The sequence below is a fragment of the Mauremys reevesii genome, linkage group 2, assembly GCF_016161935.1.
Source record: "Mauremys reevesii isolate NIE-2019 linkage group 2, ASM1616193v1, whole genome shotgun sequence".
Lineage (NCBI taxonomy): Eukaryota > Metazoa > Chordata > Testudines > Geoemydidae > Mauremys > Mauremys reevesii.
In genome coordinates, this window is record NC_052624.1 from 215,495,227 (window position 1) to 215,522,352 (window position 27,126).

The 27,126-nt window shown below is 43.6% G+C and overlaps 1 protein-coding gene across 8 annotated transcripts in view; it reads right to left on the minus strand.

The window, feature by feature from the left end:
• The window catches only part of PRKDC (protein kinase, DNA-activated, catalytic subunit), a 167,138-nt gene that overhangs the window by 126,872 nt on the left and 13,140 nt on the right, over positions 1-27,126 (minus strand). For all 8 annotated transcript variants that reach the window (XR_005595057.1, XM_039527362.1, XM_039527361.1 and 5 more), the window contains exons 8-23: positions 27,002-27,057; positions 26,875-26,905; positions 23,280-23,437; positions 22,896-23,042; positions 21,820-21,984; positions 19,499-19,667; positions 18,368-18,417; positions 12,154-12,291; positions 11,504-11,653; positions 10,929-11,044; positions 9,873-10,032; positions 8,477-8,563; positions 6,409-6,528; positions 5,847-6,006; positions 4,847-4,953; positions 2,968-3,058 (exon numbers count right to left, since the gene is read on the minus strand). Coding sequence is in view for 7 of the 8 variants with exons in the window: in XM_039527362.1 (XP_039383296.1) it covers positions 2,968-3,058; positions 4,847-4,953; positions 5,847-6,006; positions 6,409-6,528; positions 8,477-8,563; positions 9,873-10,032; positions 10,929-11,044; positions 11,504-11,653; positions 12,154-12,291; positions 18,368-18,417; positions 19,499-19,667; positions 21,820-21,984; positions 22,896-23,042; positions 23,280-23,437; positions 26,875-26,905; positions 27,002-27,057 (1,905 nt within the window). In the remaining variant the exon portion in view is untranslated. The remainder of the gene's footprint in view (positions 1-2,967; positions 3,059-4,846; positions 4,954-5,846; positions 6,007-6,408; positions 6,529-8,476; positions 8,564-9,872; positions 10,033-10,928; positions 11,045-11,503; positions 11,654-12,153; positions 12,292-18,367; positions 18,418-19,498; positions 19,668-21,819; positions 21,985-22,895; positions 23,043-23,279; positions 23,438-26,874; positions 26,906-27,001; positions 27,058-27,126) is intronic.

The following is a 27,126-nucleotide window of genomic DNA, read 5'->3' on the forward strand; positions in this document are numbered from 1 at the left end:
ATTGCCGGAAGGACGATGGCGATTTGGAGCCGGTCGCCGGCTATTGTACGGGCGGTAGCGTTGTTGGTGGAAGGACCGGGGGGGTTGCTGCCGGAAGGACCTGCGCTGTGGTGCCGGCGTGTGCATCCCTAGGGTGCGGATGGCAATGCGACCGTCTTTCAGGGTCTGGATCCGGAAATCAGTCTTCTCGGAGAAGAGCCCCTGAGTGTCAAACGGCAGGTCCTGTAATGTATATTGCACCTCCGGCGGCAGGGTGGAGGACTGCAGCCAGGCGATGCGCCGCATTGTCACGCTGGAGGCTAAGGTCCGAGCTCCCGAATCCGCAGCGTCGAGGGCGGCCGTGATGGAGGACCTGGACGATTTCTTTCCCTCGTCCAACATTGCCGAGAACTCCTGGCGGGAGGCTGTTGGCAGGAGCTCTGTAAACTTTGCCAGGGACGTCATGATGTCAAAGACGTACCTGGCGAGGAAGACCATCTGGTTGGCGATGCGCATTTGTAGGCCGCCCGCCGAGTAGCTCTTGCGGCCTAACAGGTCCATTCGCCGCGCGTCCTTCGACTTGGGCGCAGGGGCAGGTTGACCGTGCCTCTCCCTGTCGTTGACCGACTGGACGACCAACGAGTCCGGGGTTGGGTGAGTATAGAGATACTCATAGCCCGTGGGGGGGACTGAATATTTGCGCTCGACCCCACGAGCCGTAGGAGGGATGGACGCAGGCGTCTGCCAAAGTGTGGTGGCGTTCTTCTGTATTGTTCACACAAACGGTAACGCCACTCGCACGGGAGCCTCTGCACCGACGACGTTAGTGATAGGGTCCTCGTCCTCCTGAACCTCCGCCACCGGAAGAGCCATAACCATCGCCACGCGGCGAAGCAGGTCTTGATGGGCCTTCAGGTCTATAGGCGGAGGCTCCTTGGTAGACGCTGCGGCCACCGCCTCGTCTGGTGAGGACGACGAGGACAAGCCCTGAACAGCGACCTCCGTCGAAGGACCTGCGGACTGTTCGTCGGCTGGGTCGGGCTGCATGGTCCCCTCGCGGTCAGGCTCACGTGTAGGAGAAGGGGGCGGTCGGCTAACCGTCGCCTCTGGTACCCTGCGCTCGGAAGCAGGGGCTCTCGGGGGCAATGGCACCCCCTGAGTCTCGTACTGGGCCCATGGCACCCAGAATCCCCACTGCTGTGCCCCCTGAGGTTGACCGTGCGGGGTAGGCGGAAGGTGGTCAGTGCTGTCCTCTGTGGAGGCGACCGATGCAGAGCGGGATGGCCATGGCGGTGCCGAGGCGCTGATAGATTGCGCCGTCGACTGAGGCAATCCGGTCCCGGACGGTGCCGAGGATCGGTACCGGTCTTCACGGTACTGGGACGGTGACCGAGACCAACGCGTGCCGCGGTGCCGGGAGCTCGACCGGTGCCGGGAGCTCGACCAGGAATCGGACCTGCGGTGCCGGGAGCGGCTGCGCGGGGAACGGTGCCGGGAACGGTGCCTGGACAGGGACCTTTGTCGGTGCCAACGCGACGGCGATCGGGACCTTGTGCGACGCCGGGAGTGCGACCGGTACCGTGATGACAAGCGGTACCGGGACTGCGACCGACATCGAGACGGCGACCGGTACCGCGATGGCGAGCGGTGCCGAGATCACGATCGACGGGACGGTGATCTACGGCGGGACCGGGAACGTGACCGGGAGCGGGAGCGTCGTCCGTGCCGTCTGTCCGGAGAGGGCGGCCGGAGCATCCTGGCCGGTTTTCCTGCTGACACGACAGCCCGCGCCGGCGGTGCCGGAGGCTCGGTGCCTCTATGAGCTGTATTAGCTCGCGCGCCGAGGAGAATGTCTCCGGCGTAGATGGCAGCCGGGGCTCGACCACGGTCGGTGCCGGGGAGCGTGGCGATGCCGGACTCGACGGCCCTTGCGGCGCCGGAGTCAATGGCCCGGTGCACGTCTTGTGCACGGCCACCGCAGGGGCCGCAGGTGGCGCAATCGTCTTCACTGAGTCCTCAGCGCGGGCCTTAGCAAGTGCCTTCGCCAGCTTGTGTTTTTTAGAAGGCGAGAGCGAGCGGTGCCGGGTCTTCGGAGCCCTGGCTGAGGCTGTGGGGCCACGGTGCCGGAGCAGCTTGGTGCCGCCGGTGCGCTCTGCATCGATGAAGCTCTCGGTGCTGGCGCGGACGGTGCCGGGGGCTGGAGCGACGCCTCCATTAGGAGTTGTTTCAATCAAATGTCCCGCTCCTTCCCAGTTCGCGGCTTGAAGGCGGAACAGAAAGAACACTTATCTGTTCGGTGTCCTTCGCCCAGGCAACGGAGGCAGGCGTCGTGCGGGTCCCCGACTGGCATAGGCCTCTGGCACGATGCACAGGGCTTAAAGCCCGGTGCTTTGGGCATGAGCCCGCACCAGGGGAGGAAAGGGAGGGGATACCCCCCTTAACCTTATCCTAAAACCTAACTAACTAACTATGAAAACTAACTAACTATGAAAACTATCTACACTAAGTACTAACGAACTATATACAGAGAACAGTAGCGAGAGCTAGGGCTGTGGAGGACAGAGAGCACTCCACAGTTCCAACAGGCCATCACGGGCAGTAAGAAGGAACTGAGGAGCGGACGGGCCGGCTAGGGTATATAACAGGCGCCATAGCGGTGCCACTCCAGGGGGCGCCAGCCGGCCCGCCGGAGTTGCTAGGGTAAAAAAGTTCCGGAGAGCCGTGCACGCGCAGCGCGCACACCTGACTGGAATGCATAGGAGCAATCACTCGAAGAAGAACTGCACCTCACTTATTGTTCCACAGTAGGTTTTGCTTTGTTCTTGTGAACTGAAAAGCTTAACAAAATGGAACCAGCCTACTAAAATAGTTTTTATTTGGTAAGGTCACCTTATTTCATAAAAGGATAACAACATTTATGAACCTGCACTTAAAGTCAGTTGTAAATAAGAGAAAGCACAGAAGTGTTTAATATTTTTGGACACTCACCTGTAAGTAAATTTCTATTGATTTGCCCTCCCAAAGATCCAAGAAGCCGTACCACTCTAGTTCTTACAGCTTCCAAGGATAGATGATCTTCCTGGATAATTCAGGATATCATTAGAAAAGTGAAGACAGTGGGGCAACTCATGCATATGTGTAACTTTACAAATATAAGTGGATACAGGATTAGAATCTTAAAGTTAAAACAGTTGAACGGGGGAGGGGAATTTTTGAGACTCAGTAAGACACAGAGAAGCACTGGAAAACATTTTATTTTATTTTATTTTGGCTCCATACACAGTTCCTCTCCCTATTAGATTTATTCTGAAGGCATCAAAACAGTCACCATATTTTGTGACACTTTAGTGGCAATTTCTGCAGAAAGGGTAAAATAATTTTGTGACACACGTGCCTTCATTCTGCACAGGAATATCATATGCCTACAGAATACATTGTTGGGTGCAGAATTTCACAAAACAAGATTTTTTTTTAAAATAGGGGTTTAAAGTTAGGCTCCTAAATCCATATTTAGGCATATGCTTGATTTTCAGAAGTGCTGAGTACCCAACAGCCAACAATGACGTAAATTCATTTAATGTATAAACTAACTGGCTTTGTTCATAAACTGCGGGATTTGACAAGATCTGCACAAATAGAAAGACAAAGCGGATGAGAGAATATCTTTTACTGGACCAACTTCTGTTGGTGAGTGACCAGCTTTCGAGCAACACAGAGAATAATAAAACATATTACCTCACACACCTTGTCTCTCTAATACCCTGGGACTGACACGGTTACAACAGTGCATACAGAACTAGGATTAGCTATTGTTTACATACTTAAAACCGTCTCCTTCCAGGTAGTTTATACATTAAGTTGCACAAATTAAATTACACATAAATTAAACTATGCCAATGTTTTCTAAAGTGAGAGAGAAGTCCCTGGGTTGGATGAGTGATATGCCTGACTTTCATGAGTTTCAATTAAGTTTTGGATAGGATACAAAATAAATATCCACAAAGTACCATTCAGAACCACTGTAAAACCAGATTCTGATTTTAGTGTGGCTTGAGTACCAGTCAGGAAAATATCAGATACTTCTTATGAGCAAGGCCTCTGGTACTCTGCAGCAAACTGGATATAAATTATCAGCAGTCTGGTGGATGTTCTGGAAATTCTGAAGTAGTTTTAGATACATTTTTATTCTGTAGGGCTTTTTTTATTATTTTACTGAAATACATAAAGTTAAGCACCACAATCAATTAACTAACCCCTGCATTACTCATGTGACATTCAATTCCAATTATTTCATACTGCTGCACATTTTCAATATGCCACAGATCATCAAGTTTATGTTTCAGAGTTAATATCTCATTGAGATGAGTGGGACAGTTCATCTCTCAGTGCTACTGTTCCTGGTTGTCCGCAGATTTATGAAGACATCTCTGTATCAATTTGTACCCAAGATTTACTCTGCAATCATATGGGCCAGAAACATATTTTAAAAAATAAATGCTTAAATTCTTGAGCCCAATTCTGTGGCAAGAAGTGATTTCCACAATCAAGGGCCCAGTTCACAAGCCTATATGTGCAGCATCTGATTTTGGAAGGCATCTCACAAACATCAGTTTATTCAATATTTCAGTCAGGCCTCATATTATATACAAGAAAAAAAGTACATGAAATGTCACTAAGAAAAATGAGAGAATTCATGGTTATATGCAGTAACTGCAAGCAAATAATATGCATTCTGATTAAGATATACACAGTGTATTTTCACATCTACTTCTGAAAAGGTATACTATAATACTCTTTGGTTTTGAAAGCTGAGCAGAACAGAAATTTTAATGTCAGTTTCAATAGAGAAAGGGAAGGATTTATTTACCAATGAAAGGGTCTTTGCTTTTTTCAGACGCTGTATCACAACTTTGTTAAACCCTTTCTGGACTGCACGAGAAAGCTTCCTCACTTCCCAATTATTCTGGGATTCATCTGATCAACAAGAAGCAGCTTATTAATGCCCAAATACTGTACTCACCCACCCTCAAATCCTACTGAATTTATTCTCTTAAAAGTGATTTTGCAAAAATTAAGTTTCCTTTTCAGATCTCAGACATGGAAAAACTCTTCATGTTACGGAAACAACTTTAAGCTGACACAAAGGAAACTTAACACCAGAAAGGAGACAGTGGGACTATTGTCATCAAGCATTGGGAGCATGGGTGAGCTGAAAACAGAATTTGCTTGAACTTGTGAGGTGCAGAGAGAAGGGCAATAGTCATTCTCTGCAACATAAATCCCCCCTCCCCCCACCAAGCAATTTACAGGGTGGCACAAGACTGGCCATGAAGCAGCTCTGATAATTTTTCAGAAATTATTATTACAGAACAGCTAATTGGGGTGTCGGTACAGGTAAAATATCACCATCCGATATGGGCCTTTTACTTGGGCTATGAGCACTGAAAAAGCCAGTTATTAATAGCTGGAACTGAAGACCAGACAACAGGGGTTACGACCCACTCACGGGTGCACAGAACTCCCACTAACCACAATATACTAGGGGTAATACAGTAGTTATTGTCCTGTTAGCTACTGCTGAAGGATGGCACATATAAATTGATACCATTTACTACTGTTGGGATTCTACTTGCAGCAGTCACTAATCTCTCTCAGTTGGGGGGGGGGGGGGGAAGCACAATTCTTGGTTGTAGAATACTCTCTTAATATTCCACATGCAAGAGTTTCTACAATAAGCTGCAAGTATCCTACATCCGCACCCTCAGGCTCTACTGAATTTTTTATTATTAGTTATACTTGAATATATTAAAGCTTGCAAATGTCCCCAACTCTATATTTCTACACTATCAATGTTTTCTACCACATACCTGCCAATCCAGTGGTTTTCAAATAGCCATCAAAGAGAGGCAGGACATCCTTGTAGTAAGGCTGCATTAAATGTTTGGGAATGCGAGCTGACCAGTCTTCCAGGGCATCCAGCCCCGCATCAGCCATTGGGGTATAGCTGAGGCCCAGCTTAAATGCATTCTACATATTAAGCCAACAAAGCTATTAAATATTTTGGGAATCAATACTAAGATTTAAAGAAAAAATAGCTTTATGAGTAAATTATAACACAATAAATTATAATTTCCTTTTATATCTTTAGCTCCCTAACAGCTGACATGCTAATGTACCAAAAACATTTATTTTACTACATTACAACATTAGAACGCCTTTGCATGATCAGGACCTTCAGGTGGAGCTGCAAACATCACGTAGTAGCCATACAAATTTACCAGCTCTCAAAAAAAGTTGGCTCATTGACCCTTTTATCAATGGTGATGCTAGTACAAAAAAAAAAATCATATACAATTAAAAAATTTTGCAAGACTGATTTTAAAAACAAAAGCCAACAAAGAATGTTAACCGTACATCACACTGACCCACCTGCAATGCAGGAATGTATGCTTTGATATCAAGCATGATGATGTCATGTGGTAAGGAGAGTACAAAGGTCAGACATGATGCTAACAACTCATCTTTGTACTGTTTCATTTTTGCTGTTACCTAAAATTCAGAAATGTAACAAACAATAATAATTGAGCAGATTTGTTTAGTTGGTAAATAAAACTTTAAAGGATCTTGAAAGTGTTGGCTGTATCACTATATGTTGCTATATAATTCATAGAACACAGGAATCTTGTTTACTGATTAGAACATAAAGGGTAGGATAACAGAAATTAATAGCAGCACAGAAAATATCTTGAGAGTAAAAGTTGTACTTAAGAGTTGGTATTTTAGGTACTGTAGAATCAACCAAAACCTTTAAATCCCACTGGAAGAGAGGGTTTTGTGAGGTTTCATGGTTTTGGTATGATTTCAAGTTCAAAGAGTAAATTAAGAATCTAGTTCTAATGAGGGGCTGTACTGACATCACATGTTTAAGTGTTTTTCTTTTTAAATATTTCATTCTTATCCCATATTACAAGTCATCATCATGATGTCATATCAATACTATGACTGCATATCATTCTCTGTATGTATAAATATCTTCTTACTGTATGTTCCATTCTATGCATCCAGTGAAGTGGGCTGTAGCCCATGAAAGCTTATACTCAAATTTGTTAGTCTCTAAGGTGTCACAAGTACTCCAGTTCTTTTTGCTGATACAAACTAACACGGCTGCTACTCTGAAAACTGTAATTGGATGATTTGTCTGCTGCTTAACTTAAACTGATTGTAGTCAGGAGATAAGTTCAAGGACAGTGCTTGCTCTTAATATTGTTAAACTTGTCTCCTGAACAAAACTCTAGGACCAGAGATTACATTTTAATTATGGAATCTGCTTTCTCCATTGGTCCGACAAAGCCTAACTTGCTGTGTACGTAAGCATACTACAAAGCCTATGTATTCACATAGTTTTCTCTCAGGTGGTGGACTGAGTCAATTTTTGAATACCAGAGTATGTTTTAACTGACATTATGTCAACTTACATTTGTTTTGTAATAAGCATTTTTAAATAGAGAGTTTGTGACCGGTCCATTCTATAAACTCAAACAATAAATCCAGGTATAGGATCTGAATGCCACATAGAGAATAACTTATTATCATGGAATATATAATGCATAACTAAGAAGTAACTGTGCAGTTGTAGCTCAGGAACTGCAAAACATCCTTGTACTTTGATTTGTCGAGATGATTCCACTGCAGTATGATAGAATTTGCCATTCATATTTAAAAAGAGAAATGACAATTGTTCCCTTTGAATTAATTATTTTCATTTAACAATGGAAGATGTGCGTTGATATTTATTTTATACTAAGCAGCATTTCCTTCCCTGAAGTTCATTCTTGGCACTAATAATTTACTACGGGGGATGGACTAAAAGGCATGATAATAGTTATATTTGTTTAATAATCAACTTTACATTTTTTAAGTTGAGTAAGGGATGTAAATGTCTTTCTCCCAAGTCAGAATCACTTCTAGTCATTTTGAAACTTTAAAGAAAGAAAACCCAATAGTGCAGTACAATATGATATCTGACAATTACTTCAACTTACTGGAATGACCTTGTTCGGTCAGAAACATACCAGTCCGAGAGCAGGTGCTGATCCTACCTGAGACTTTTAAGGTGTTTTTGGTGACTTACTCAGGCAGGTGGTTTATTTCTCCACTCATATATAAGAGATTAGGGTGTCGGCTGAGCAGCCAAGTCAGGAGAAGGCTTGAGCTGAATTTGATCTTATTGTTTGTTTCTACGTGAATGAAACCAAACCTCAGAAAGGCAGCAAGTTTGGACTACAGAGTATTTTCCCTGCAAGCAGGCAGGGAAAGAGTCATCTGCTCATGGTCATATTTATTTAAAGTAAGTATCTCTTATAACCCAAAATGCTGGGATAATGCTGTGTTATGATGGAGACAAAAGTCAAAAAGATACTACTGTTAAAAATTCTGTACTGGAAATAACATTTTATATTGATATAGTAATAAAAGCCTAACAAGGAAAATGGTTTACCTCTTTTCCAAATTTTGCAAATAGTGCAAAGCAAGAGCTCTTCTCAGGGTCATCAGGGCATTTTTGGTAACTCTTTGGACTTACACTCTGACAAACAGAAACTATCATCAGTGCTATGAATAATAAATAAATAAATAAATACACACACACACACACACACACACACAAAATGTACATGTTCTGACAGACATCAAGGCTTGTTCCACAAGTCAGGCTCAAAACAAAAAGCTGCAGGATAAGAATATGTTATTGCCTGAATACTAACAGAACTGCTAAAGTGAAAGCTTAAAATATATGTTCACTCTCTTTTCTCAGCAAAAGTCACCATTACATACTACCAAAAAGGACTGAAGGCAAAGTCATCCTCTCTGCTTTGAGGTACAGAGGCAACTAAATGTATGCAAATACTAGCCAAAGTGATCAATATGCATGTGGATGGAGGAGTTTAAGCAGCAGCATCACTTCCTCTCCCCGCCCATCACCCCTGACCAAAGAAAACAGAAGCAAGATTCTCTCCATGACTAGTGTACACATATGGCTCTGCAGGTTTATAAAGATATGGCTAGAAAGGGAGTGGGGTAGGAAAAGAAGGCAGCTCACCACAGCATAATCCCCTCATGCTAACCTGCATAAATGTCTACACAATTTCTGTGGAAATCAATGGCAACCTTCTTAGTTTGAACTTTTGTGAAAAACTGGTTCTTTCCTTCTACAGCTCTTGGAGAGGCAGGCACAGCCAGGCTCTTTGTATGAACCATGTTCCCATTTTTGGTGGGAGAAGGCATGCAGTGCAGAAGGACAGCTTCTCTATGTAGGAGGTTCAAGATCTGTGATTTTCCCTCTCTCACAGCTCTAAGGATATACATTGAATTGAAGGACCGCCTTTGCCCACAAGCTTCCTTGCACATGAATCCTCCTCCCACAACAGGATACAAACTCAGAGAATGAAAGAGTAACTTATTTACTTGGTAATTCTGCTTCTCTGAATTTACTGGATCATCTTCCTAGCTTGTATAAATCAGCCCCCTTCCCTTGAAGCCAATGGATCTATGTCAATTTACATCAGCTGAGAATCTGGCCAGTCACCTTAAACATCAAATACCCTTAAGTGCTAGGTGAGTTCTATTAATCTCACACTAAGCAGCGAAGATCCAGCAGAAAGGAATCCCGTATGGATGATATATTTTAAAAAGCTGAGTTTTCAGCCTAATTTCAGCTTTCCAATAGGGGTTTTTTTGTTTTGTTTTTTTTTCCAAAAAGGCATAATTTGCACTGAAAATTTGTTAAGTAAAATAAGGAACAATAACTAATAAATATTTTCAGTTGTGTACAAGTACATCTCAACTTACATAGTCATTAAAAGACAACATGAAATGCCCCAAGTGAGAGTACTCACCTCAAAATATTTTATTTTCTTGGCAATTTTCATTGCAACAGAGAGCAATTTGTAGAATCCACTAATAAGAGGTAACCGTGTTGACTGTATAATAAGCTCATAACCAAAGGAATACATCCATGGTTCAAAAAATTCAACATGCTTCTCTGGCAGAATTTCTCTGTAAAATAAATGCATAGGGAACATTCAAACAAAATAAACTGAAATGAGGTTTTCTTATACCCGCTTGAAAGTGAAAAACATCAGAACTGCCATAATGCAACAGACCAACTATCAATCTTGAAAATAAATCAGTTACAGAATACTAAAGAGGAAGGAGTAAAATTCCCAGACTGCCCCTAATTACACAACATTAAACAGGGCACAAGGAGCATTTCTTCCTGACCCCATCCAGTGATCACCCTTATAAAGAATATACTACAATATTTCCAAAATAATGATCCTAAACCCTTACAAGTTACAATATTGTAGAGTTTGGGGCCTTCACAGTAAAATAGTGTAATATTTTAAAGGAGATCTTATGTCCTTAAGCATGAGAGCCGAAAATCCTCAATTATTATATCCTACAATAACTAGTGTAATTATAGATGCTATTTTTAACACACGCTGCAGATATTATAGGCAAGCATGTCTGAATAAAATGAAGGTGAATGAGTACTAGAATGGTGACAAAAACCTCTAATATTGAACTATATATTTCCAAAGTTTAAGAATCGGAAGCTAAGCACTTAGAATATATGGATGACAAAGCACTGAAGTGCAGCAGTCACACAGTTTATTCCTCACTCAAATTTTAAGGGCATCATGTATCCTGGAATTTGCTGCAAATCTTCTATACAGTTTCAGTGTACTGACATTTTCGCCCACAACCTAAATGTTCAAAATGTGCTTACTGGCTTCCAACTAGTGTTCTGGACATTGTGCACTTTAAACAGACTTCAAATATGGCTAGAAACGAGGAAATGATCACACTAAATACTAATAGTTAACATTTCTATAGCATCTTACTATCTCAGCATCTACTCCATAATTCTCAAATGACAGAACATGCAGTACCTGCAGAATTCTACTAGGTTAACGAATGCTATAAAATCTTTAGGCTTAGTTGGCTGAAGGTTTGAAGCTGGATCAGAAGTAGGAACAACCAAAGCACTGTCAGCTTCATTTTCATCCTGGGAGGGAGGAGGAAGGGAAGAGAGGAAAAAAAAAATAAAACGGTAATATGTGCTTCAACAGAGAGGGCATTACAGATTGGGACAACACTTACCCATGTTATCAGTCAGCCACAGGGCAGAAAAAGAATATGCCCACTAGTTTGCTACATGTTAATCTGTCTTTTTAAAAACAGACATACGTAATTCATTGGACTTGTAATAACTGAAAATACTCACACACTAAGAAAAACAAAAATAATGAGATCTCAAGATGCTAAAGAGGGAATTTTGTCTGTCTTGAAGACAACCATCATGGCAGTTTGGAAATAGCTTCCAGAAATAAAATGTAATACATTTTGACTATTATGAATTTTAACTCAAGGAGACTTCATGGGCTACACTGTATGGAAAGAAAAGCAAAAAGACTGGGATTTGGGGTTTTCATCACGATACTTATTGCAAAATATCAGGCCTCACCTGTTCGCTAACATTCAGTTTCTGAACTGTCAAGTCCAACTTCTCAATAATCTTCAATATCGATTTTATAAGTTCATCATACAACAAACGGTTCAGAGAAAGCAGCGGTGAATTTGCAATCAGAAAGGTTTCATCTGCTAAAACGGACTCCTTTGTGGGAGAAAAAGGGATAAACTTCAAAACAATGTAAGAGCTCTTCTGAAATTTATATTCTCCTTTATTTTTAAACTTATAAAGTTTTGGGGGATTGTGGTGCAGTGGGTTAGTACAGAAGCCTTTCACCCCAGGAAGCCAAATTCATCTTTGTTAAATTAATGTAACCGTTGCACTCTCAGCCCACATTCAGAGTCCATATAATTAAACCACTATACTGCAGCATGATTGGCTGCCTGCCTGGAAGAAATCTAAGGTCGGCATAGCTGAGATAAGAACAGGATAGGATTAGGATTCTTTAGCAGAACCAAGCAAGGCAGTCTACACAATATATGGCTGTACAAGGCCAGGTGTTAGCCAGCGATGTTAGTTACTTGCTTTCAAGAGCAATAAACTTGACTCAAACAATAATATTGGATTAATTGAATAACTGTAACAAAAAAATCAAGGAGTTCAACTTTTTCCTTGTTGGGTCTCAGCATTAAGTGGGTTTTTACCTTCATTGTGTCACAGTTCAATAGGCTTCTAAAAAGATCCAGATAGTCCTTATACGTAGGTACTTTCCATTTCCCAGTTCTGACCTCTCCAGCTGCTGTGGGCTCTTCCAATTTAGAAACGTCTTTCCCAAAAATCTCCTACAGAGCAGTGCAATAGATCAATAAGTTATTATTTTTAAATAACTGTACAATACATTGCATGTGAAACTACCTACAATAGACTTGGCTACATATTTCCCTTAGAAAGAGAAGAAGTCTCAAGAGAGGCTAAGATAAGTAACTGGAAGTCACTTTTAGATCAGACGACTGAAACAGACAACTTCCTGGTTTTACCATGCTGGAGATAGCAGAGTACAACTAGCAGCTTATAAAATTCTCCAGTGTATGTGCTGGACCTCCATTTCATTTTTTCTTCAGGTAATTTGTTAGTTTAAAGAGATTCTGATTCAATGCAGTGTAAGAGAATAACTGTTACATTTTAAAATTCCTTCACAAGGCAAGTGTTCTATCACAGGGTGGCTGGCCCACCTCTTTAAGAGGAAATGGGGCCTCAGCCTCACCTTTGAGAAGATCAACTCACCTCCCCAGGTGGGTAACAATGAGTGAGATCATGAGGTCATGTGATAGGAGAAGGAAGGAAAGTACAGACTCCTGGGGTAGTCCCTGGAGAAGGGAGCTCAAGTGGGAACATAAACACTCCTGCTAGGCACAGACTAGAAGTGCCAGGCATGACAGAAGCCTGGGAAACTGCAGCTGGCCTGAGAGACCAGCTGTAGGAGAGTGCTGCAGGCAGTAAAAAAGGCTCTATTTGATTACAACCCAGGGAGCTCCTGACACAAGGAGGGAGGAGAGTATAATAACTCTGAAGGGAAGACAGACCCTAGGGAGGCGGGCCTGTGCTCAGCTTGGGACTAGGGCAAAGACTCTGGCCTTGTCTACACAAACACTTAGTTCACCACAAGCTGGGGTGTAAATCTACCTTGCATTAGCCTTCCACTGCCTACCTCTCTGTGTAGACCCTACTGCCACACACTGAAAGTGCCCTAGAGCACTTCAATCTACACCCCATTTTGAAACAGGAGCAGAGTTTTAGTACACAGCAGGTGAGTATGCAACAGTTTGGCACCAACTAAATGTCCATATAGACAAGCTCTCTGTAGTTTGAGTTTGCAACATACTGTGCAGGTTTTAATAAATGAGACTCCAGAAGGGGAATGCATTGAATATTTGGATTGTGTGGACTTTAAGGGTGATGTAGCAGAAGGGGAAACTGAGGCAGGGCGCTATAGAGCCACCCAAGTCATAAAGGAGTGCCTGAAAAGTGTCTGGCCCTGTTACATGCTCAGTTAGATTTATCCTTTGGCATTTCTATGATGTTTACTAACATGGACTGAAGTCTCAATGATTAGTTACAATCTAGCTTGAGATGACCAATCTAAGCAACAAAGAGATTAAGAGGTGCAGGGCACCCTTTCTTGCTATCTTTTCAAGTGCTATCATATGAAAAAAAACCAGTTACTCACCTTCTCGTAACTGTTGTTCTTCAAGAGGTGTTGTCCATGTCCATTCCAATCAGGTGTGCGCGCGCATGTGCATGGTAGCCAGAAAATTTTTCCCATAGCAGCCTCCCATTGGGTCGGCCTGGGCGCCCTCTGGAGTCACGCCTTCATGGCGCTTAATATAGAGCCCTGCTGATCTGCCACCCTCTAAGTTCCTTCTTGACAGCTACCCTGACAAAGGGGTAGGAGGGTGGGTATTGAAATGGACAACACATCTCAAAGAACAACGGTTACGAGAAGATGAGTAAGTTTTTTCTTCGAGTGCTTGTTCATGACCATTCCAATCAAGTGACTCACAAGGCCAAGTTCAGGAGGCGGAGTCAGAGTCATCCACTGATTGGAGCACTGCTCTTTCAAAGGCCGCATCATCTCTGGCATGCTGGGTGATCACATAGCACATGGTGAAAGTGTGTATGCTGCTCTGCAGACTTCCTGGGTGAGAACCTGCACCAGGAATGCCACTGAAGAGGCCAGAGCCCTTCGCCAGGTTGTAGCGCTCACGGATGCAGATGTGATCCATGACGATATTCGCTGAGAGGAGACAGGAAGACCTGTCCGCAACTGCCACAAATAACTGGACCAACTTTCAGAATGACTTTGTTCTCCCAATGTAGAAGGCTAGTGCTCTGCGGATATCCAATGAGTGAAGCCTTTGCTCCCTGACGCTCAAATGAGGCTTAGGATGGAATACTGGGAGGAAGATGTCCTGGTTGATGTGAAACTGAGAGGAAATCTTTGGGAAGAAAGCCAGGTGGGGTCTGAGATGAACTTTCTCCTTACAGAACACAGTGTAAGGGGGCTCTGATGTCAGGGGTCTTGAGCTCAGACACCCTTCTGGCTGAGGTTATCGCTACCAGAAATGCTACTTTATATGAGAGAGCAAGGAGCGTGTCGTCAAAGGTTCAAAGGGTGGACCCGTGAGTCTGGAAAGGACCAGACTGAGGTCTCAAGCTAGGACCTGCTGTCAGACCTGCGGGTATAGTATGTCAAAACCTTAAAGGAAGCAACTAACCATAGGGTTAGCAAAGACCGATCAGCCCTCTGCTCCTGGGTGAAAGGCAGAGATGGCGGCCAAATGAACCCTTACTGACGACATGGACAGCCCCTGCTGCTTGAGATGGAGGAGACAGTCCAATGTAAGTGGCACGGAGGCAAGTGTTGGGGATTAACAGTGCTGCACTGACCAGACTGAAAATCTCTTCCACTTGGCAAGGTAGAAGGCTTCCTACTGCCAAGGACGACTTGTCTAACTGGGTTTGAGCAAGAAAGCTCTATCGAGTTCAGCCATGGAGCTTCCAAGCCATGAGGTGCAGTGACTTGACGTTTGGGTGTTGAAGACAGCCGTGATCCTGAGTTAGTAATTCCGGAAAGAGCAACAAGATGACTGAAGCTCCACGGACACTTCCAGGAGTGATGTGTACCAGTGCTGGCAGGGCCAGGCTGGAGCTATCAATATCACTGAAGTTCGTTCCCTCCGAATCTTGAGGAGTACCTTGTGAACAAGTGGAATGGGCGGAAACGCATATAGGAGATAGCCTCCCCACTGGAGGCGGAACGCATCTGCAATGGAACCCAGACTAATTCAAGAGGAGAAAAACTGCTGGCACTTCCTGTTGTGTCGTGTGGCGAACAGGTCTATCTGGGGAAAGCCTCACTGATGGAAGATTGAGTTCGCCACGTCCGGGTGAAGGGACCACTCGTGGCCGCGGAACAACCTGTTGAGATAGTTCGCCAACTCATTCTGTACTCTGGGGAGGTATGATGCATGCAGATGTATCAAGTGCTTGTTACAGAAAGTCCCACAACATGAGGGCTTCCTGGCACAGGTGACAGGAATGTGCACCCGTTTGTTGATATAGAACATTGCCGTGGCGTTGTCTGTCATAACTGATACGCATCTCCCTATCGAGTAGGCTTGGAAAGTATAGCATGCCAGGCGGACCGCTCCCAGCTCTCTGACATGGATGTGGAGAGCGAGTTCCGCCTGAGACCAGAGGCTTGTGTTCTGAGTTCTCCCAAATGTGCTCCCCATCCCAAGGCGGACGCATCCATTACTAGCAAGAGGGACGGCTGAGAGCTGGTGAAGGGGACCCTTGCACATACTATCTGTGGGTTGAGCCACCAGCGGAGCAAGTAGAGTATAGGGCAAAGCAGGGTTAAGATCCTGTCCAAGCTGTCCCGGACTGACTGACACACTAAGGCTAGCCACAACTGAAAAAGTCGAAGTCTGAGTCTGGCATGCTGTACTACGTCGGTACAAGCCGCCACGTGTCCCAGGAGTTTCAGGCAATTCCTTGCTGTGGTGGTGGGGAACTGCCTCAGACCTCCTATGATGTCACCAAGAGACTGAAACCTTGCTTCCAGGAGGTATGCCCTGGCTTGTATCGAGCCCAGTACTGCCCCTATAAACTCTACCCTCTGAACTGGGGACAGTGCTGATTTTTCCTCGTTCAGAAGAAGGCCCAGTTCATCGAACATCGCTCTTATGAAGTTGGCTTCTGCCTCCACTTGAGACCTGGAGCAGCTCTTGATGAGCCAGTCGTCAAGGTGCGGGAACACCTGTACCTACTGTCTGTGCAGGAACGCAGCCACGACCGCCATGCATGTCATAAAAACACGAGGCGCCACTGAAAGGCCGAACGGGAGGACTGTGAACTGGTAGTGGGTACTGTTCACCACAAACCTGAGGTATTTTCCGTGGGACAGAGTTATTGCTATGTGAAAGTATGCATCCCTCAAGTCGAGGGCGGCATACCAGTCTCCTGGATCCAATAAAGGGATGATGGAGACCAAGTGACCATGCAGAACTTGAGCTTCTTCATGAATTTGTTGAGTTCTCGCAGGTCTAGTATGGGCCTGAGCCCACCCTTGGCTTTCAGTATTAGGAAATACCGAGAACAGAAACCCTTGCTCTTCTGCTCCTGAGGAACCTCTTCCACTGCCCCTAGCGAAAGGAGTGAGTGCACCTCCTGTATAAGGAGTTGCTTGTGAGAGGGGTCCTGAAGAAGGATGGGGAAGGGGGGTGAAAGGGAATGGAACTGGATGGAATATCCCCTCTCTACCATGTGGAGCACCCAGCTGTCAGAAGTGATACGGGACCATGCACAGTAGAAAGGGGACAGTTGGGAGAAAAAAGTAAGGCGGGATAGATCCAGGTTTTGTTCTGGTGCGCCGTATTTGACCACACCTTCAAAAAAGACTGGTTTGGGGCCGGAAGGTGGTTTGGGTTGGCCCAGAGCCCTGGGCTCTGTTGTTCCTATTCCTCCTCCGGGAGCTGTCCTGTCAGTTCTACTGGTAGAACCGCGGAGGAGGTTGAGGCCTGAAATGCTTCTGCTGGGTGGCGGGAGTGTGTAGACCCAAGGATTTGAGGGTGGCTCGAGTCTTTTAGGCTGTGTAGCCTTTTATCGGTGTTCTCCAAAAACAGAGTCATACCCTCAAAGGGAGGTCCTGTATGGTCTGCTGGACCTCGCATGGGAGACCAGAGACCTGGAGCCCCTTCTCATGGCCACCCCTGTAGCCATGACTCTCATGGCTGCATCAGCACTGTCCAGTGGAGCCTGGAGGGAAGCTAAGGAGATTAGCTTGCCCTCCTTAAACAAGGCAAAAAACTTGTCACGGGAGTCTAGGCGGAGCAGCTCTGCAAATTTCTCCATTGCCATAGAGGTATTAAAAAAAGAGTACCGGCTGACAATGACCTGTTGGTTGGAAACACGGAGCTGCAATCCACCCGTGGAATAGACCTTTCTCCCAAAAAGGTTGCATTTTTTAGCCTCCCTGTTTTTGGGGGAGGGGTCTTGATTAGCAGCGCTGATTAGCAGCATCCATAACAAAAGAATCAGGTTGCGGGTGGGAATAAAGATGTTCATAACCCATAGAGGGCACAAAATATTGCCGTTCATTGTGCTTGGCAGTGAGTGGCAATTAAGCTGGGTTCAGTCACAGGGTTTTGGTGGTGTCCACAATAGATCTTATGAGCAATAGGGTAATACAGGAAGGGCCAGAGAGCACAAGGATATCCACCATGGGATCAGAGCCCTCTACTACCTCCTCTGCCTTGATGCCCAGACTCTGGGCAACCCGGTGCAGCAACTTCTGCAACACTCGATTGTCTTCCAGTGCCAGGGCTATGGCGGTGCCAGCCAGCGCCTCGTGTCCTAGGGGGTAAGAACTATATACAAAAACAGAGATAAAGGCACTTGCTAAACCAGGGCTATGAGATGTTCCAGCTAACCATCACTGGCAGTAAGAAGGAACTGAGGGGGTGGCAGGTCAGCAGGGCTCCCTATTGAGCACCATGAAGACACAACTCCAGGGGGTGCCCAGGCTGACCCAACAGAGACTGCTACAGGAAAACTCCTCCAGCTATCTTGCACACCTGATTGGAATGGACATGAACAAGCACTCAAAGAGGAACAACAGCTTACAAGGCTTTTCATTCATTAAGTAGTATGCAAAACTATCACACAAGATCGTTGATTTGTTTTTAAAGCTACCAGTTTATTTGCATCTTTTTGGTAACAAACATCATAGATGGCTAAAGAACAATCAGCTGACTCCCAAAAGGTTATTCCTACTTTACAGCTCTGATAACTATATACAGCAGTCTCTGCCTTTTGCATTGTTTAAATCAAACACACTTCCAGTAATTAACTTACCCTTGAGAAGGTGATAGGCTTGGAGCAGACTCTGACTAACCCCTGATGCACTGAAAGAAAAAATTTATCTGAACAGATTTCAAAGGCACATCATCCAAATGATTCATTAAAAGAAAGCTGTGCATAACTTTTTATTTCTGGCATTGTGATAGAATTTGGGTTTTTAAAATAGAGGGGAGAGGAAGTTTTATCAATTGGCAAGCACAGCCAGAAGTGGACTCTAATTTCAAGATCTCCCACAGGAAAAAAATTTTGTACTGCCTCCACATGACATTTTGTCAGCACTGCCTCACCCCTTCTCCAGGTCTGATGCTGGTTGTACTCAGAATTGAGTACTTGATCTAATGCCCATTGCAGTAAATGAGAAAACGCCCAATGGACTTCACTGAGCATGGAGTCAGGACTTGTGTTAGAGTATAATACTGTGGATACTCAATACATCACGGGATCAGTTACTAAACAGAAAATTAATAAACCCCAATGTAATAAGAAAAAAGACTTGCAATTAATATAAAATTAGGGGGTGCTGGGAAATCTTGGCAACTTTATAAGCATTGAGAGACACTTATGTTCACAGGATTGTATCTCAACAACATCACAAGTTTACAACTTTATTTTATACCATTAATATGCTCCATAAAGCAAAGACCTCATCATTATGTATTTCTGGTAGAGTCTACAATAGCATCAACCACGAGAGTGCTCCGAGGCCTAAACAGGTGTACACATTTTTTTTTTGTTTAATATAAAGTTTAAGAATTTTGAAAATGCGAAACAGGGACTTTTTAGTTTTGTTGGTAGAGTCCCCCTCAACCCAATGCATCTGACCAAGAGCAGTAACAGCTACCTCTGTATTTTTAAGGTACTATTGTTTCATTTACCCTTTTGTGTACATCATCGTCAAGTTCTCATACAAGGTTGCTACTCATTTGTAGAGTGAGCTGGTAGAGGATGTTCAAGTGTCATGCAATCAGCATCTCAAACCCTCTCCTGGAGAGTGGGAGTCGTCAGGTTGCTCCCAAAATGGCCATTATCAATGAGACTATCTCAGATAAATATTCCACAGACTTATCTTACAACTGCTTTATCATTGTAGATGGAAAAAATCAGGAGTCAGTAACACATACTCACCCACCGTGCTGATGAAACTCCAGAGAACTGGTCCCTTTCCTGCCAAGGCTAGGAAAATCTTTACTATGGATTTGCAACAGGCCGATTGCATTTTTGCACTGTACTGTGGAAAACTATCTATCTGCACCACAATTAGACGTTCAAGAACTGGAGTGTACACTTCAGGAATCTAAACAAAATAAGAGCAGGAAAAAAAAGTGTCCCGTAAAAGCAATGATTATAACTTCACTACCACTCAGGAAATTATGAAAATCTTCCCAAATAAGAGGCAATTCCCAACAAAAGGTAAAATGAGAGAAATGTTACAAAATTATCTACTCTCTTTTATCTACTGGTAAAAGAAAGACTTAGCAAGCCACTCTATGTGGACAGAGTTTAAAACATCAAGACAGACAGATAGGAGTTAATGAAAGCTTCCTGGGGCCACATTATGTGCCAGGGAACAGAAAGACAGTTTCTGAGTGAAGGCAAGTGTTAGCAGACACAATCATACTAATTTCTTATTATTATGAATATAAAGTGAGAGCTTCATTCATACAAAAGCACCCACAAACCAGAAGCCTTATCTGTTTTTATGCATCTGAAACCAGGGCATTCAAAGTACAGCTCATCTTATTCCCAACCTATGGCCAATGATCAGGAAGCCCTCATTCAAAACACACACTCCAGAAACACAAAGGAGTCCATGTAGACTCACTTACTTAAAGTGCCACACTGAGAAGGGTATCAGACTTATCAATCTGGGAGCAGATAAAGACAGTAGGCTGATACAAATACAGCTGATACAAAGCTGTGCTGTACTGCTGGAGAAACATTTCTCTTTCCATTGTTGTGTGAAAGATGGATTGTTTCTTGAAACAAGAAAATGATTGGGTATATAGGGAAAAGGTGAAGTTGACTGTATATAAAGTGCTGTTTTATGCACAAAAACAAACTGAAAAAAAACCCAGACAAAATAACTCTAGTTAAACAATAAAGGTTATTTATCGTTTTATCTAGTCTGTGTGTTTACCTAGTTGGTGTGTGTAGTGTTTAGATGTGCTTGTAATTATTAGAACTGGGAGCACTGGCTGTTGGGAGTCTGAAAGGACAGGAAACAGGAAGGAGAGGGGAGGAGCTGAGGAGGCTGAGTGAGGGTTACAGAGGGTGCAGTAACATCTTGGTACAGAGGTTTCCGCTGTAAAAATAAAGTCCTGTTGAAGCTGTTAGTACCTTGTCTGGTTGATACAACAGTGTGTTAACCTTAGTTTTAAAAGAAATGTAGAAGTGTGGCTATTAAGTTGATTATATCCCTTTACAACAGACATCACCATGCCTGCCATTTCAACACAAGTGACCTAATCCAGATACTTTTTTTTTTTATTTCACTCCTGATTACTGAGCTTGTTCTATAATGCACCAATTGTCATAGTATCTATTGTAGTTCAATGCATCTGTCAAGGTTCCTCCCCCACTCTGAACTTTAGGGTACAGATGTGGGGACCTGCATTGGACACTTCTAAGCTTAATTACAAGCTTAGATCCGGTAACACTGCCACCAGCCAGAATGCCAGTGTCTGGCACACTCCCTGTCCCTCCAAAACTTTCCCCTCCCTGGATAGCCTTACGGCTTTTCCACCAAGTTCCTGGTGATACTGATCCAACCCCTTGGATCTTAACAAAAGGAGAAATTAACCATTCCCCCCCTCCTTTCCCCCACCAACTCCTGGTGAGTCCAGACCCAATTCCCTGGGATCTTAAAACAAGAAAGAAAAAAAATCAATCAGGTTCTTAAAAAGAAAACTTTTAATTAAAGAAAAAGAAAGGTAAAAATCATCTCTGTAAAATCAGGATGGAAAATATTTCACAGGGTAATCAGATTCTTATGAGCCAGAGGAACCCCCCCTCTAGCCTTAGGTTCAAAGTTACAGCAAACAGAGGTAAAATCCTCTCAGCAAAAAGGAACATTTACAGGTTGAGAAAACAAACATAAGACTAACACACCTTGCCTGTGCTACTTACAAGTTTGAAACATGAGAGACTGATTCAGAAAGATTTGGAGAGCCTGGATTGACGTCTGGTTCCTCTTAGTCCCAAGAGCAAACAACCCCCAAAACAAAGAGCACAAAACAAAGACTTCCCTCCACCAAGATTTGAAAGTATCTTGTCCCCTTATTGGTTCTCTGGTCAGGTGTCAGCCAGGTTTACTGAGCTTCTCAACCCTTTACAGGTCAGAGAGACATTAACCCTTAACTATCTGTTTATGACAGCATCCTTAACAGATCCATATATGGCTCTAAAGGTACAAAATAACTCACTGATGCTTTAAATAGTCCACTTACTGTATCTATGTGGAATATAACACTTGCAATGGACTGAAGGAAACTGGGTAGCTGATACACATGTTCATCTGCTGTCTCCGCCTCCGTGAGATACATTTGTTTACAGCGCTGCAGGAGCTCAATGTACATGAAGTCAACATCTTTAGAATTTATAGCTTTACAAGGCTTTAATGAGAGAAAGTAAAGTATCACTTCAATAATTAGTATTAAGGTTAAACACGAGAATGCTGCAATACTTAACAAAAAAACAGAACAAAAAAACTCCACAGCTGGGTTCAGATAAAAACTACTTTTTGAAAATTTACAGGAACCTGATAATACATCTGAATTTTTTTTTCCCATGTTGTTCAACATTTAAGTGCTAGTAAACAAAGTAACCTTGCTTTATAATTTATTGCAACTGTATTAGATCTTGAGCTTTCAGTTACAATACTTTTCCAACCCAACCTGAGGAGCTAAGAATTTAGGTGGCTCTTGCTCCACGGGGGAAGATGGTAGCAACATGTTACTCATAGCAACCCACACTGGCCAATCAGGAGAAGCACTGTTGAGATTCCAGAGTAAACCCTGTCCAGCACTCCCAGTTAAGAGAGAGGAAGGAAAAAGGTGAATTATATAGTGGCAAAAAGGTTTTATTTTCAGCCCATAGATGCAACAACTCCAACTTTTAATAGCTGCCAAGGCTGTAGATTTCGTATCCAAGCAGAACAAGATTAGCCTAAGTTGAATTAATGTGGCCAAAATTCTGACAGTGGAAAGGGTGTTTCTAACGGCTAAAGTCATGTATTAAGGAGAAAAGCTATAATGCTCTAGAGCCCAATCCTGCAAGTCTTCCAGGTGAATTCAGTGGGAGTTCACTAAGCCTTTCGTGATTATTTTAAGTCAAAATGCAGAGGTCTGACTATACAGTTGATTTCTTTTATAAAACTCAACTCAGAAACAACTGGGGTTGGGGGGGAGGCATTCCCTGCATAACAGACTCTGCTAATCAAAACAAACATGTAAGACGAATGGCTTCCTAATTGTAACATTAAACCCATCCAATACACTGTTTTGTCAGAGTAAGCTTGCCATACCGCAGCAAAAAGCCCATATCCACGAATGGCAATGGACAACTCCTTATTGCTCGAATCCATTTTTCTGATGATACCGTAGAACTGCTCCATGAAGAACTGAAGCTTGCTCTTGTGCATTTCTGCATCTTTAGCCACCATTAGAGAAATCTGCAGATTTACACAAACAAACAATTATGGATTTCCAGAAACTAGAAAATAACCAAAGTGAAAATAAAGTAAAAGAAAACTAAGAAAATCTATACCACCTTATCAGATAAGAGATTATTATTTATGTAGGACCATTGTGCATAAATATATATATGAACAGTCTCCACACTCTACTAGTGTTTTGAGAACTCTAATTCCTTGATAAAGTCTTGGAGTTGTTATGTAAATTAGCAGTACCTGTTTAAGGAACGAATCTAGGGCTGAATGACCGCCTTTCTTCAGCTCTGCATTTGTGTGGCCACACCACTTGGACAGTACTTCAAAGAGTGAGATATAGTTGTCCAGAAGGAAGGTGCCAAACTGAGCAGCATGCATACTGAACAAATGTAAGCCAGCTGTAATTCAAAATCACAATTATCAGTAAAACTCAGATTTGTGTTCCAGTTTCTGAAAACTGACCATGCTCTAGAACAGGGGTTTTCAAACTGGGGGTCAGGACCCTCAGGGGGTTGCGAGATTATTACATGGGGGGGGGGGTCATGAGCTGTCAGCCTCCACCCCAAACCCCGCTTTGTCCCGCATTTATAATGGTGTTAATTATATAAAGAAGTGTTTTTAATGTATGGGGGGAGGGGGAATCGCACTCAGAGGCTTGGTATGTGAAAGGGGTCACCAGTACAAAAGTCTGAGAACCCCTGCTCTAGAAGTTTACATTAGGCCAACGGGAAGTCTCCGATGTCGCCTGACTAAATTGTATTTCTGATTATTAAAACATCTATATTTACACATTTGCTTAACTCTACATATGAGCTCATAACTGAAAACAACCTTCCTGCTTTTATCCTAGTATAGATACAGCTATGGGAAGCAGCAGTCCCTTTCAGTGGTTTGTATTTTACTCAAGTATCAGAGGAGTAGCTGTGTTTGCTGCTTTTACAGATCCAGACTAAGAGTCATGTGGCACCTTATAGACTAACAGACGTATTGGAGCATGAGCTTTTGTGGGAGAATACCCACTTCGTCAGATGCATGTGACGAAGTGGGTATTCACCCATGAAAGCTCATGCTCCAATACGTCTGTTAGTCTATAAGGTGCCACAGGACTCTTTGCTGCTTGTATTTTACTGTTGGTGGAAGGAGGGGCTCCAGATATTATGAATGAGAACTTTACTTCATCTAGGCCAGTGAGTTTCAGCCTTTTCCATGCCAGGAGACATGCCAGAGGCCCTTCTTCCATTTAGCTGGGATGTAGGCAGGAACAATGGCACCCCTATGCCCCCCACCAACCACCTCACATTTAGCAACATAGGAAATACAGGATGGTCACAAACCCCCAGTGAGGAGTCGCAGCCCTCAGACTGAGAACCCATGATCTAGTTAACCTACACCACCTTTACTAGAGGGTCACACACTTTTTTGCTTCCCAAAGGTTCTTTAGATCCCTCCATTCTCCCTCACAGTTGCCTGTATGCTACCTTCCATCCCCCTGTATTTCAGAGGCTCTGCAAACCTCCCCACCTCCTCCCTTCACTCCATACCAGTTTCATCCAATCTCCCCCCAAACCAGGGGCCCCATATTCCCCCCCACACACACACACACTCTGGTCCCCCGTTCTCTCCCTGTCTAGAATTGTGTGCCCCCCAGTCCTTCCTTTGCTCCCCATGCTCTTCCTTTTCCCCCATACCAGGATCTTCCATTCTTCCCCATGCCATCCATGCCAGGGGATGGGAGACCTCCCAGTCTCCCCCATACACTGGGAATTCTGTGACATCCCTCAATTCCCCACTTCCTCCCTTTCTCCACCAGGGCAGGGGCTCTGCATAACCCACTTCCATACACCTCCCATGCCAGGGGCTCTATCTGCTCCTCATTTCCCATTTTTTCCCATGCCAGGGGCTGTGTGCGCTCCCCACTGTCCCTGTCTCTGCAGCATTTTAAACACTATTGGGAGGATGGGCAGAGCTGAGATGACAATATTGTTATATGGAAGGCTTAGCTAACCTGTTGCTTGGACTCTATGTTGCCCATTTTCACCAAAATCAATAGACTTCTGCCCACAGATGCTGTGACATACCTAGGGTACAATCCAGTCTAATGAGTAGCTGTGTCACCCCTGCCCTCTAACCTCTATCCTTTACATTGCTTTGTTGCTGTAGCCTCCAGTCTGGACTGCTGACAAACAGCCTCCAGCATGCAACTCACTTACCAGCCTTGGTTATACTGCAGGGTGACCCCAGTCCTAGACCTTCCCCCAAAAAATGTACGTTCTGTGTCCACACCTTACACACTCTCATAATAATCTTTGTACAAAGTATGTCTTGTGAGGTATCATCTGAAAACTCATAATTTGCTGGTCAATAGTGTCCTGATAAAATGTATCAGAGGGGTAGCCGTGTTAGTCTGGATCTGTAAAAGCATGAGCTTTCTTGCATCCGAAGAAGTGGGTATTCACCCACGAAAGCTCATGCTGCAAAGCGTCTGTTAGTCTATAAGGTGCCACAGGATTCTTTGTTGCTCTTACTGATAAAATGTGTTGCATTGTCTCTGTATAATGGTATTAACACACATTCCAAACCACAGCAGAAGTTGGAAAACAGGTCTGTGTCAAACAAAGGAATGTGTGCTCTGCTTTATTTGCATTTAAGCAGTAAACAGAATCATCAAGCAGGAAGGGCAGACAAAGAAACCTCAGACAAGTGAGGAAAAGCAGCAATGAACAGCTTTTCCTACACAGACTTTCTATCCCCTGAATCTCAGGTGGAAATGTACTTCAAGAGGACGACGGATACTATAAAAATGAGGGACAGACAGCCCAAGGCACTCCTCGCTCTGTTCATCAATTCACTACACCAAAAGGAACAAAGGAAGCAGCCACTGATCTGGAGAAGAGGTCCTGGCCTAGGAACTTTGGTCAGTAAGACTACTGAGAGTGTGTGGTGAGAGAAACCTTGCTTGAATCTGATATCGTTTCTTAAGTTAGGAACCTGTAGTGTTTTAATTTTATTTTCTTGTAACCAATTCTGATTTTTACACCTCGTTACTTGTACCTCACTTAAAATCTCTCTCTGTAGTTAATAAACTTGTTTTATTGTTTAATCCAGTGGCTCTCAAACTTTTTTTTTTACTGGTGACCCCTTTCACATAGCAAGCCTCTGAGTGCTTATAAATTATAAAACACTTTTTAATATATATTAAACACCATTATAAATGCTGGAGGTAAAGTGGGATTTGGAGTGGAGGTTGACAACTCGCGATTCCCCATGTAATAACCTCGTGACCCCTCGGTGGGTCCCTACCCCCAGTTTGAAAACCCCTGGTTTAATCTAATCCAGTGTGTTTTAATTGAAGTGCCTGGAAAAATTCCATTTGGGGTGCCAAGTTATCTGGAGGTTGTTTGTGATCAATCCAAACAGGAGGCTATACCAGCAAAGCAGTAAAGGACACCCCAGGTTAGAGGGCAGGCATGACATAGCTACTCATTAAATCTGGATTTTATCCTGTGTATGCCCAGATGCCTAGAACATTCCCTGAAATTTTGGAACACATTGGATATGGCATTCAAAAATTGTCACATTACAGAAAGAGAAATGCCATTAAGTTAAGTGTTGGATGCAGTGTTGGTGCTGAGTATTAGAATTTGCTTTGTTCAGCCAACTACTCCATTTTCAACTCCTTAGATCACAAAGGCACACTCTCTCACTCCACTCTTCTAGCCTAGAATGCAGAATATGCTGTATTCTTTGAAGGGAATAAGCAGAGGAGGAAACATGTCTCCTCCAAGATATGCTTGGTATCCACCGCACTGCAAACAGTTGTAAAATAAAATCTTACCTAAAGGTACTGCATATCGCTTTAGGTCAACCTGTAAAAATAAAAGGTTCACCATAAATGACTTGCTCTTCAGAACTAATATATGTAGAAGAATGCACACTTGGAAGATACTCATCAAAAATTCTACCTGTGGATTGATCGCCTTCACTGCATAATCAAAAATCTCCTTTGAAGTGTGGGGATCTGTAGGATAACAACAATAATGAAACATTTCACTAAGGGCACCTCTGAGAGTGTCAAAACAGCAAGATA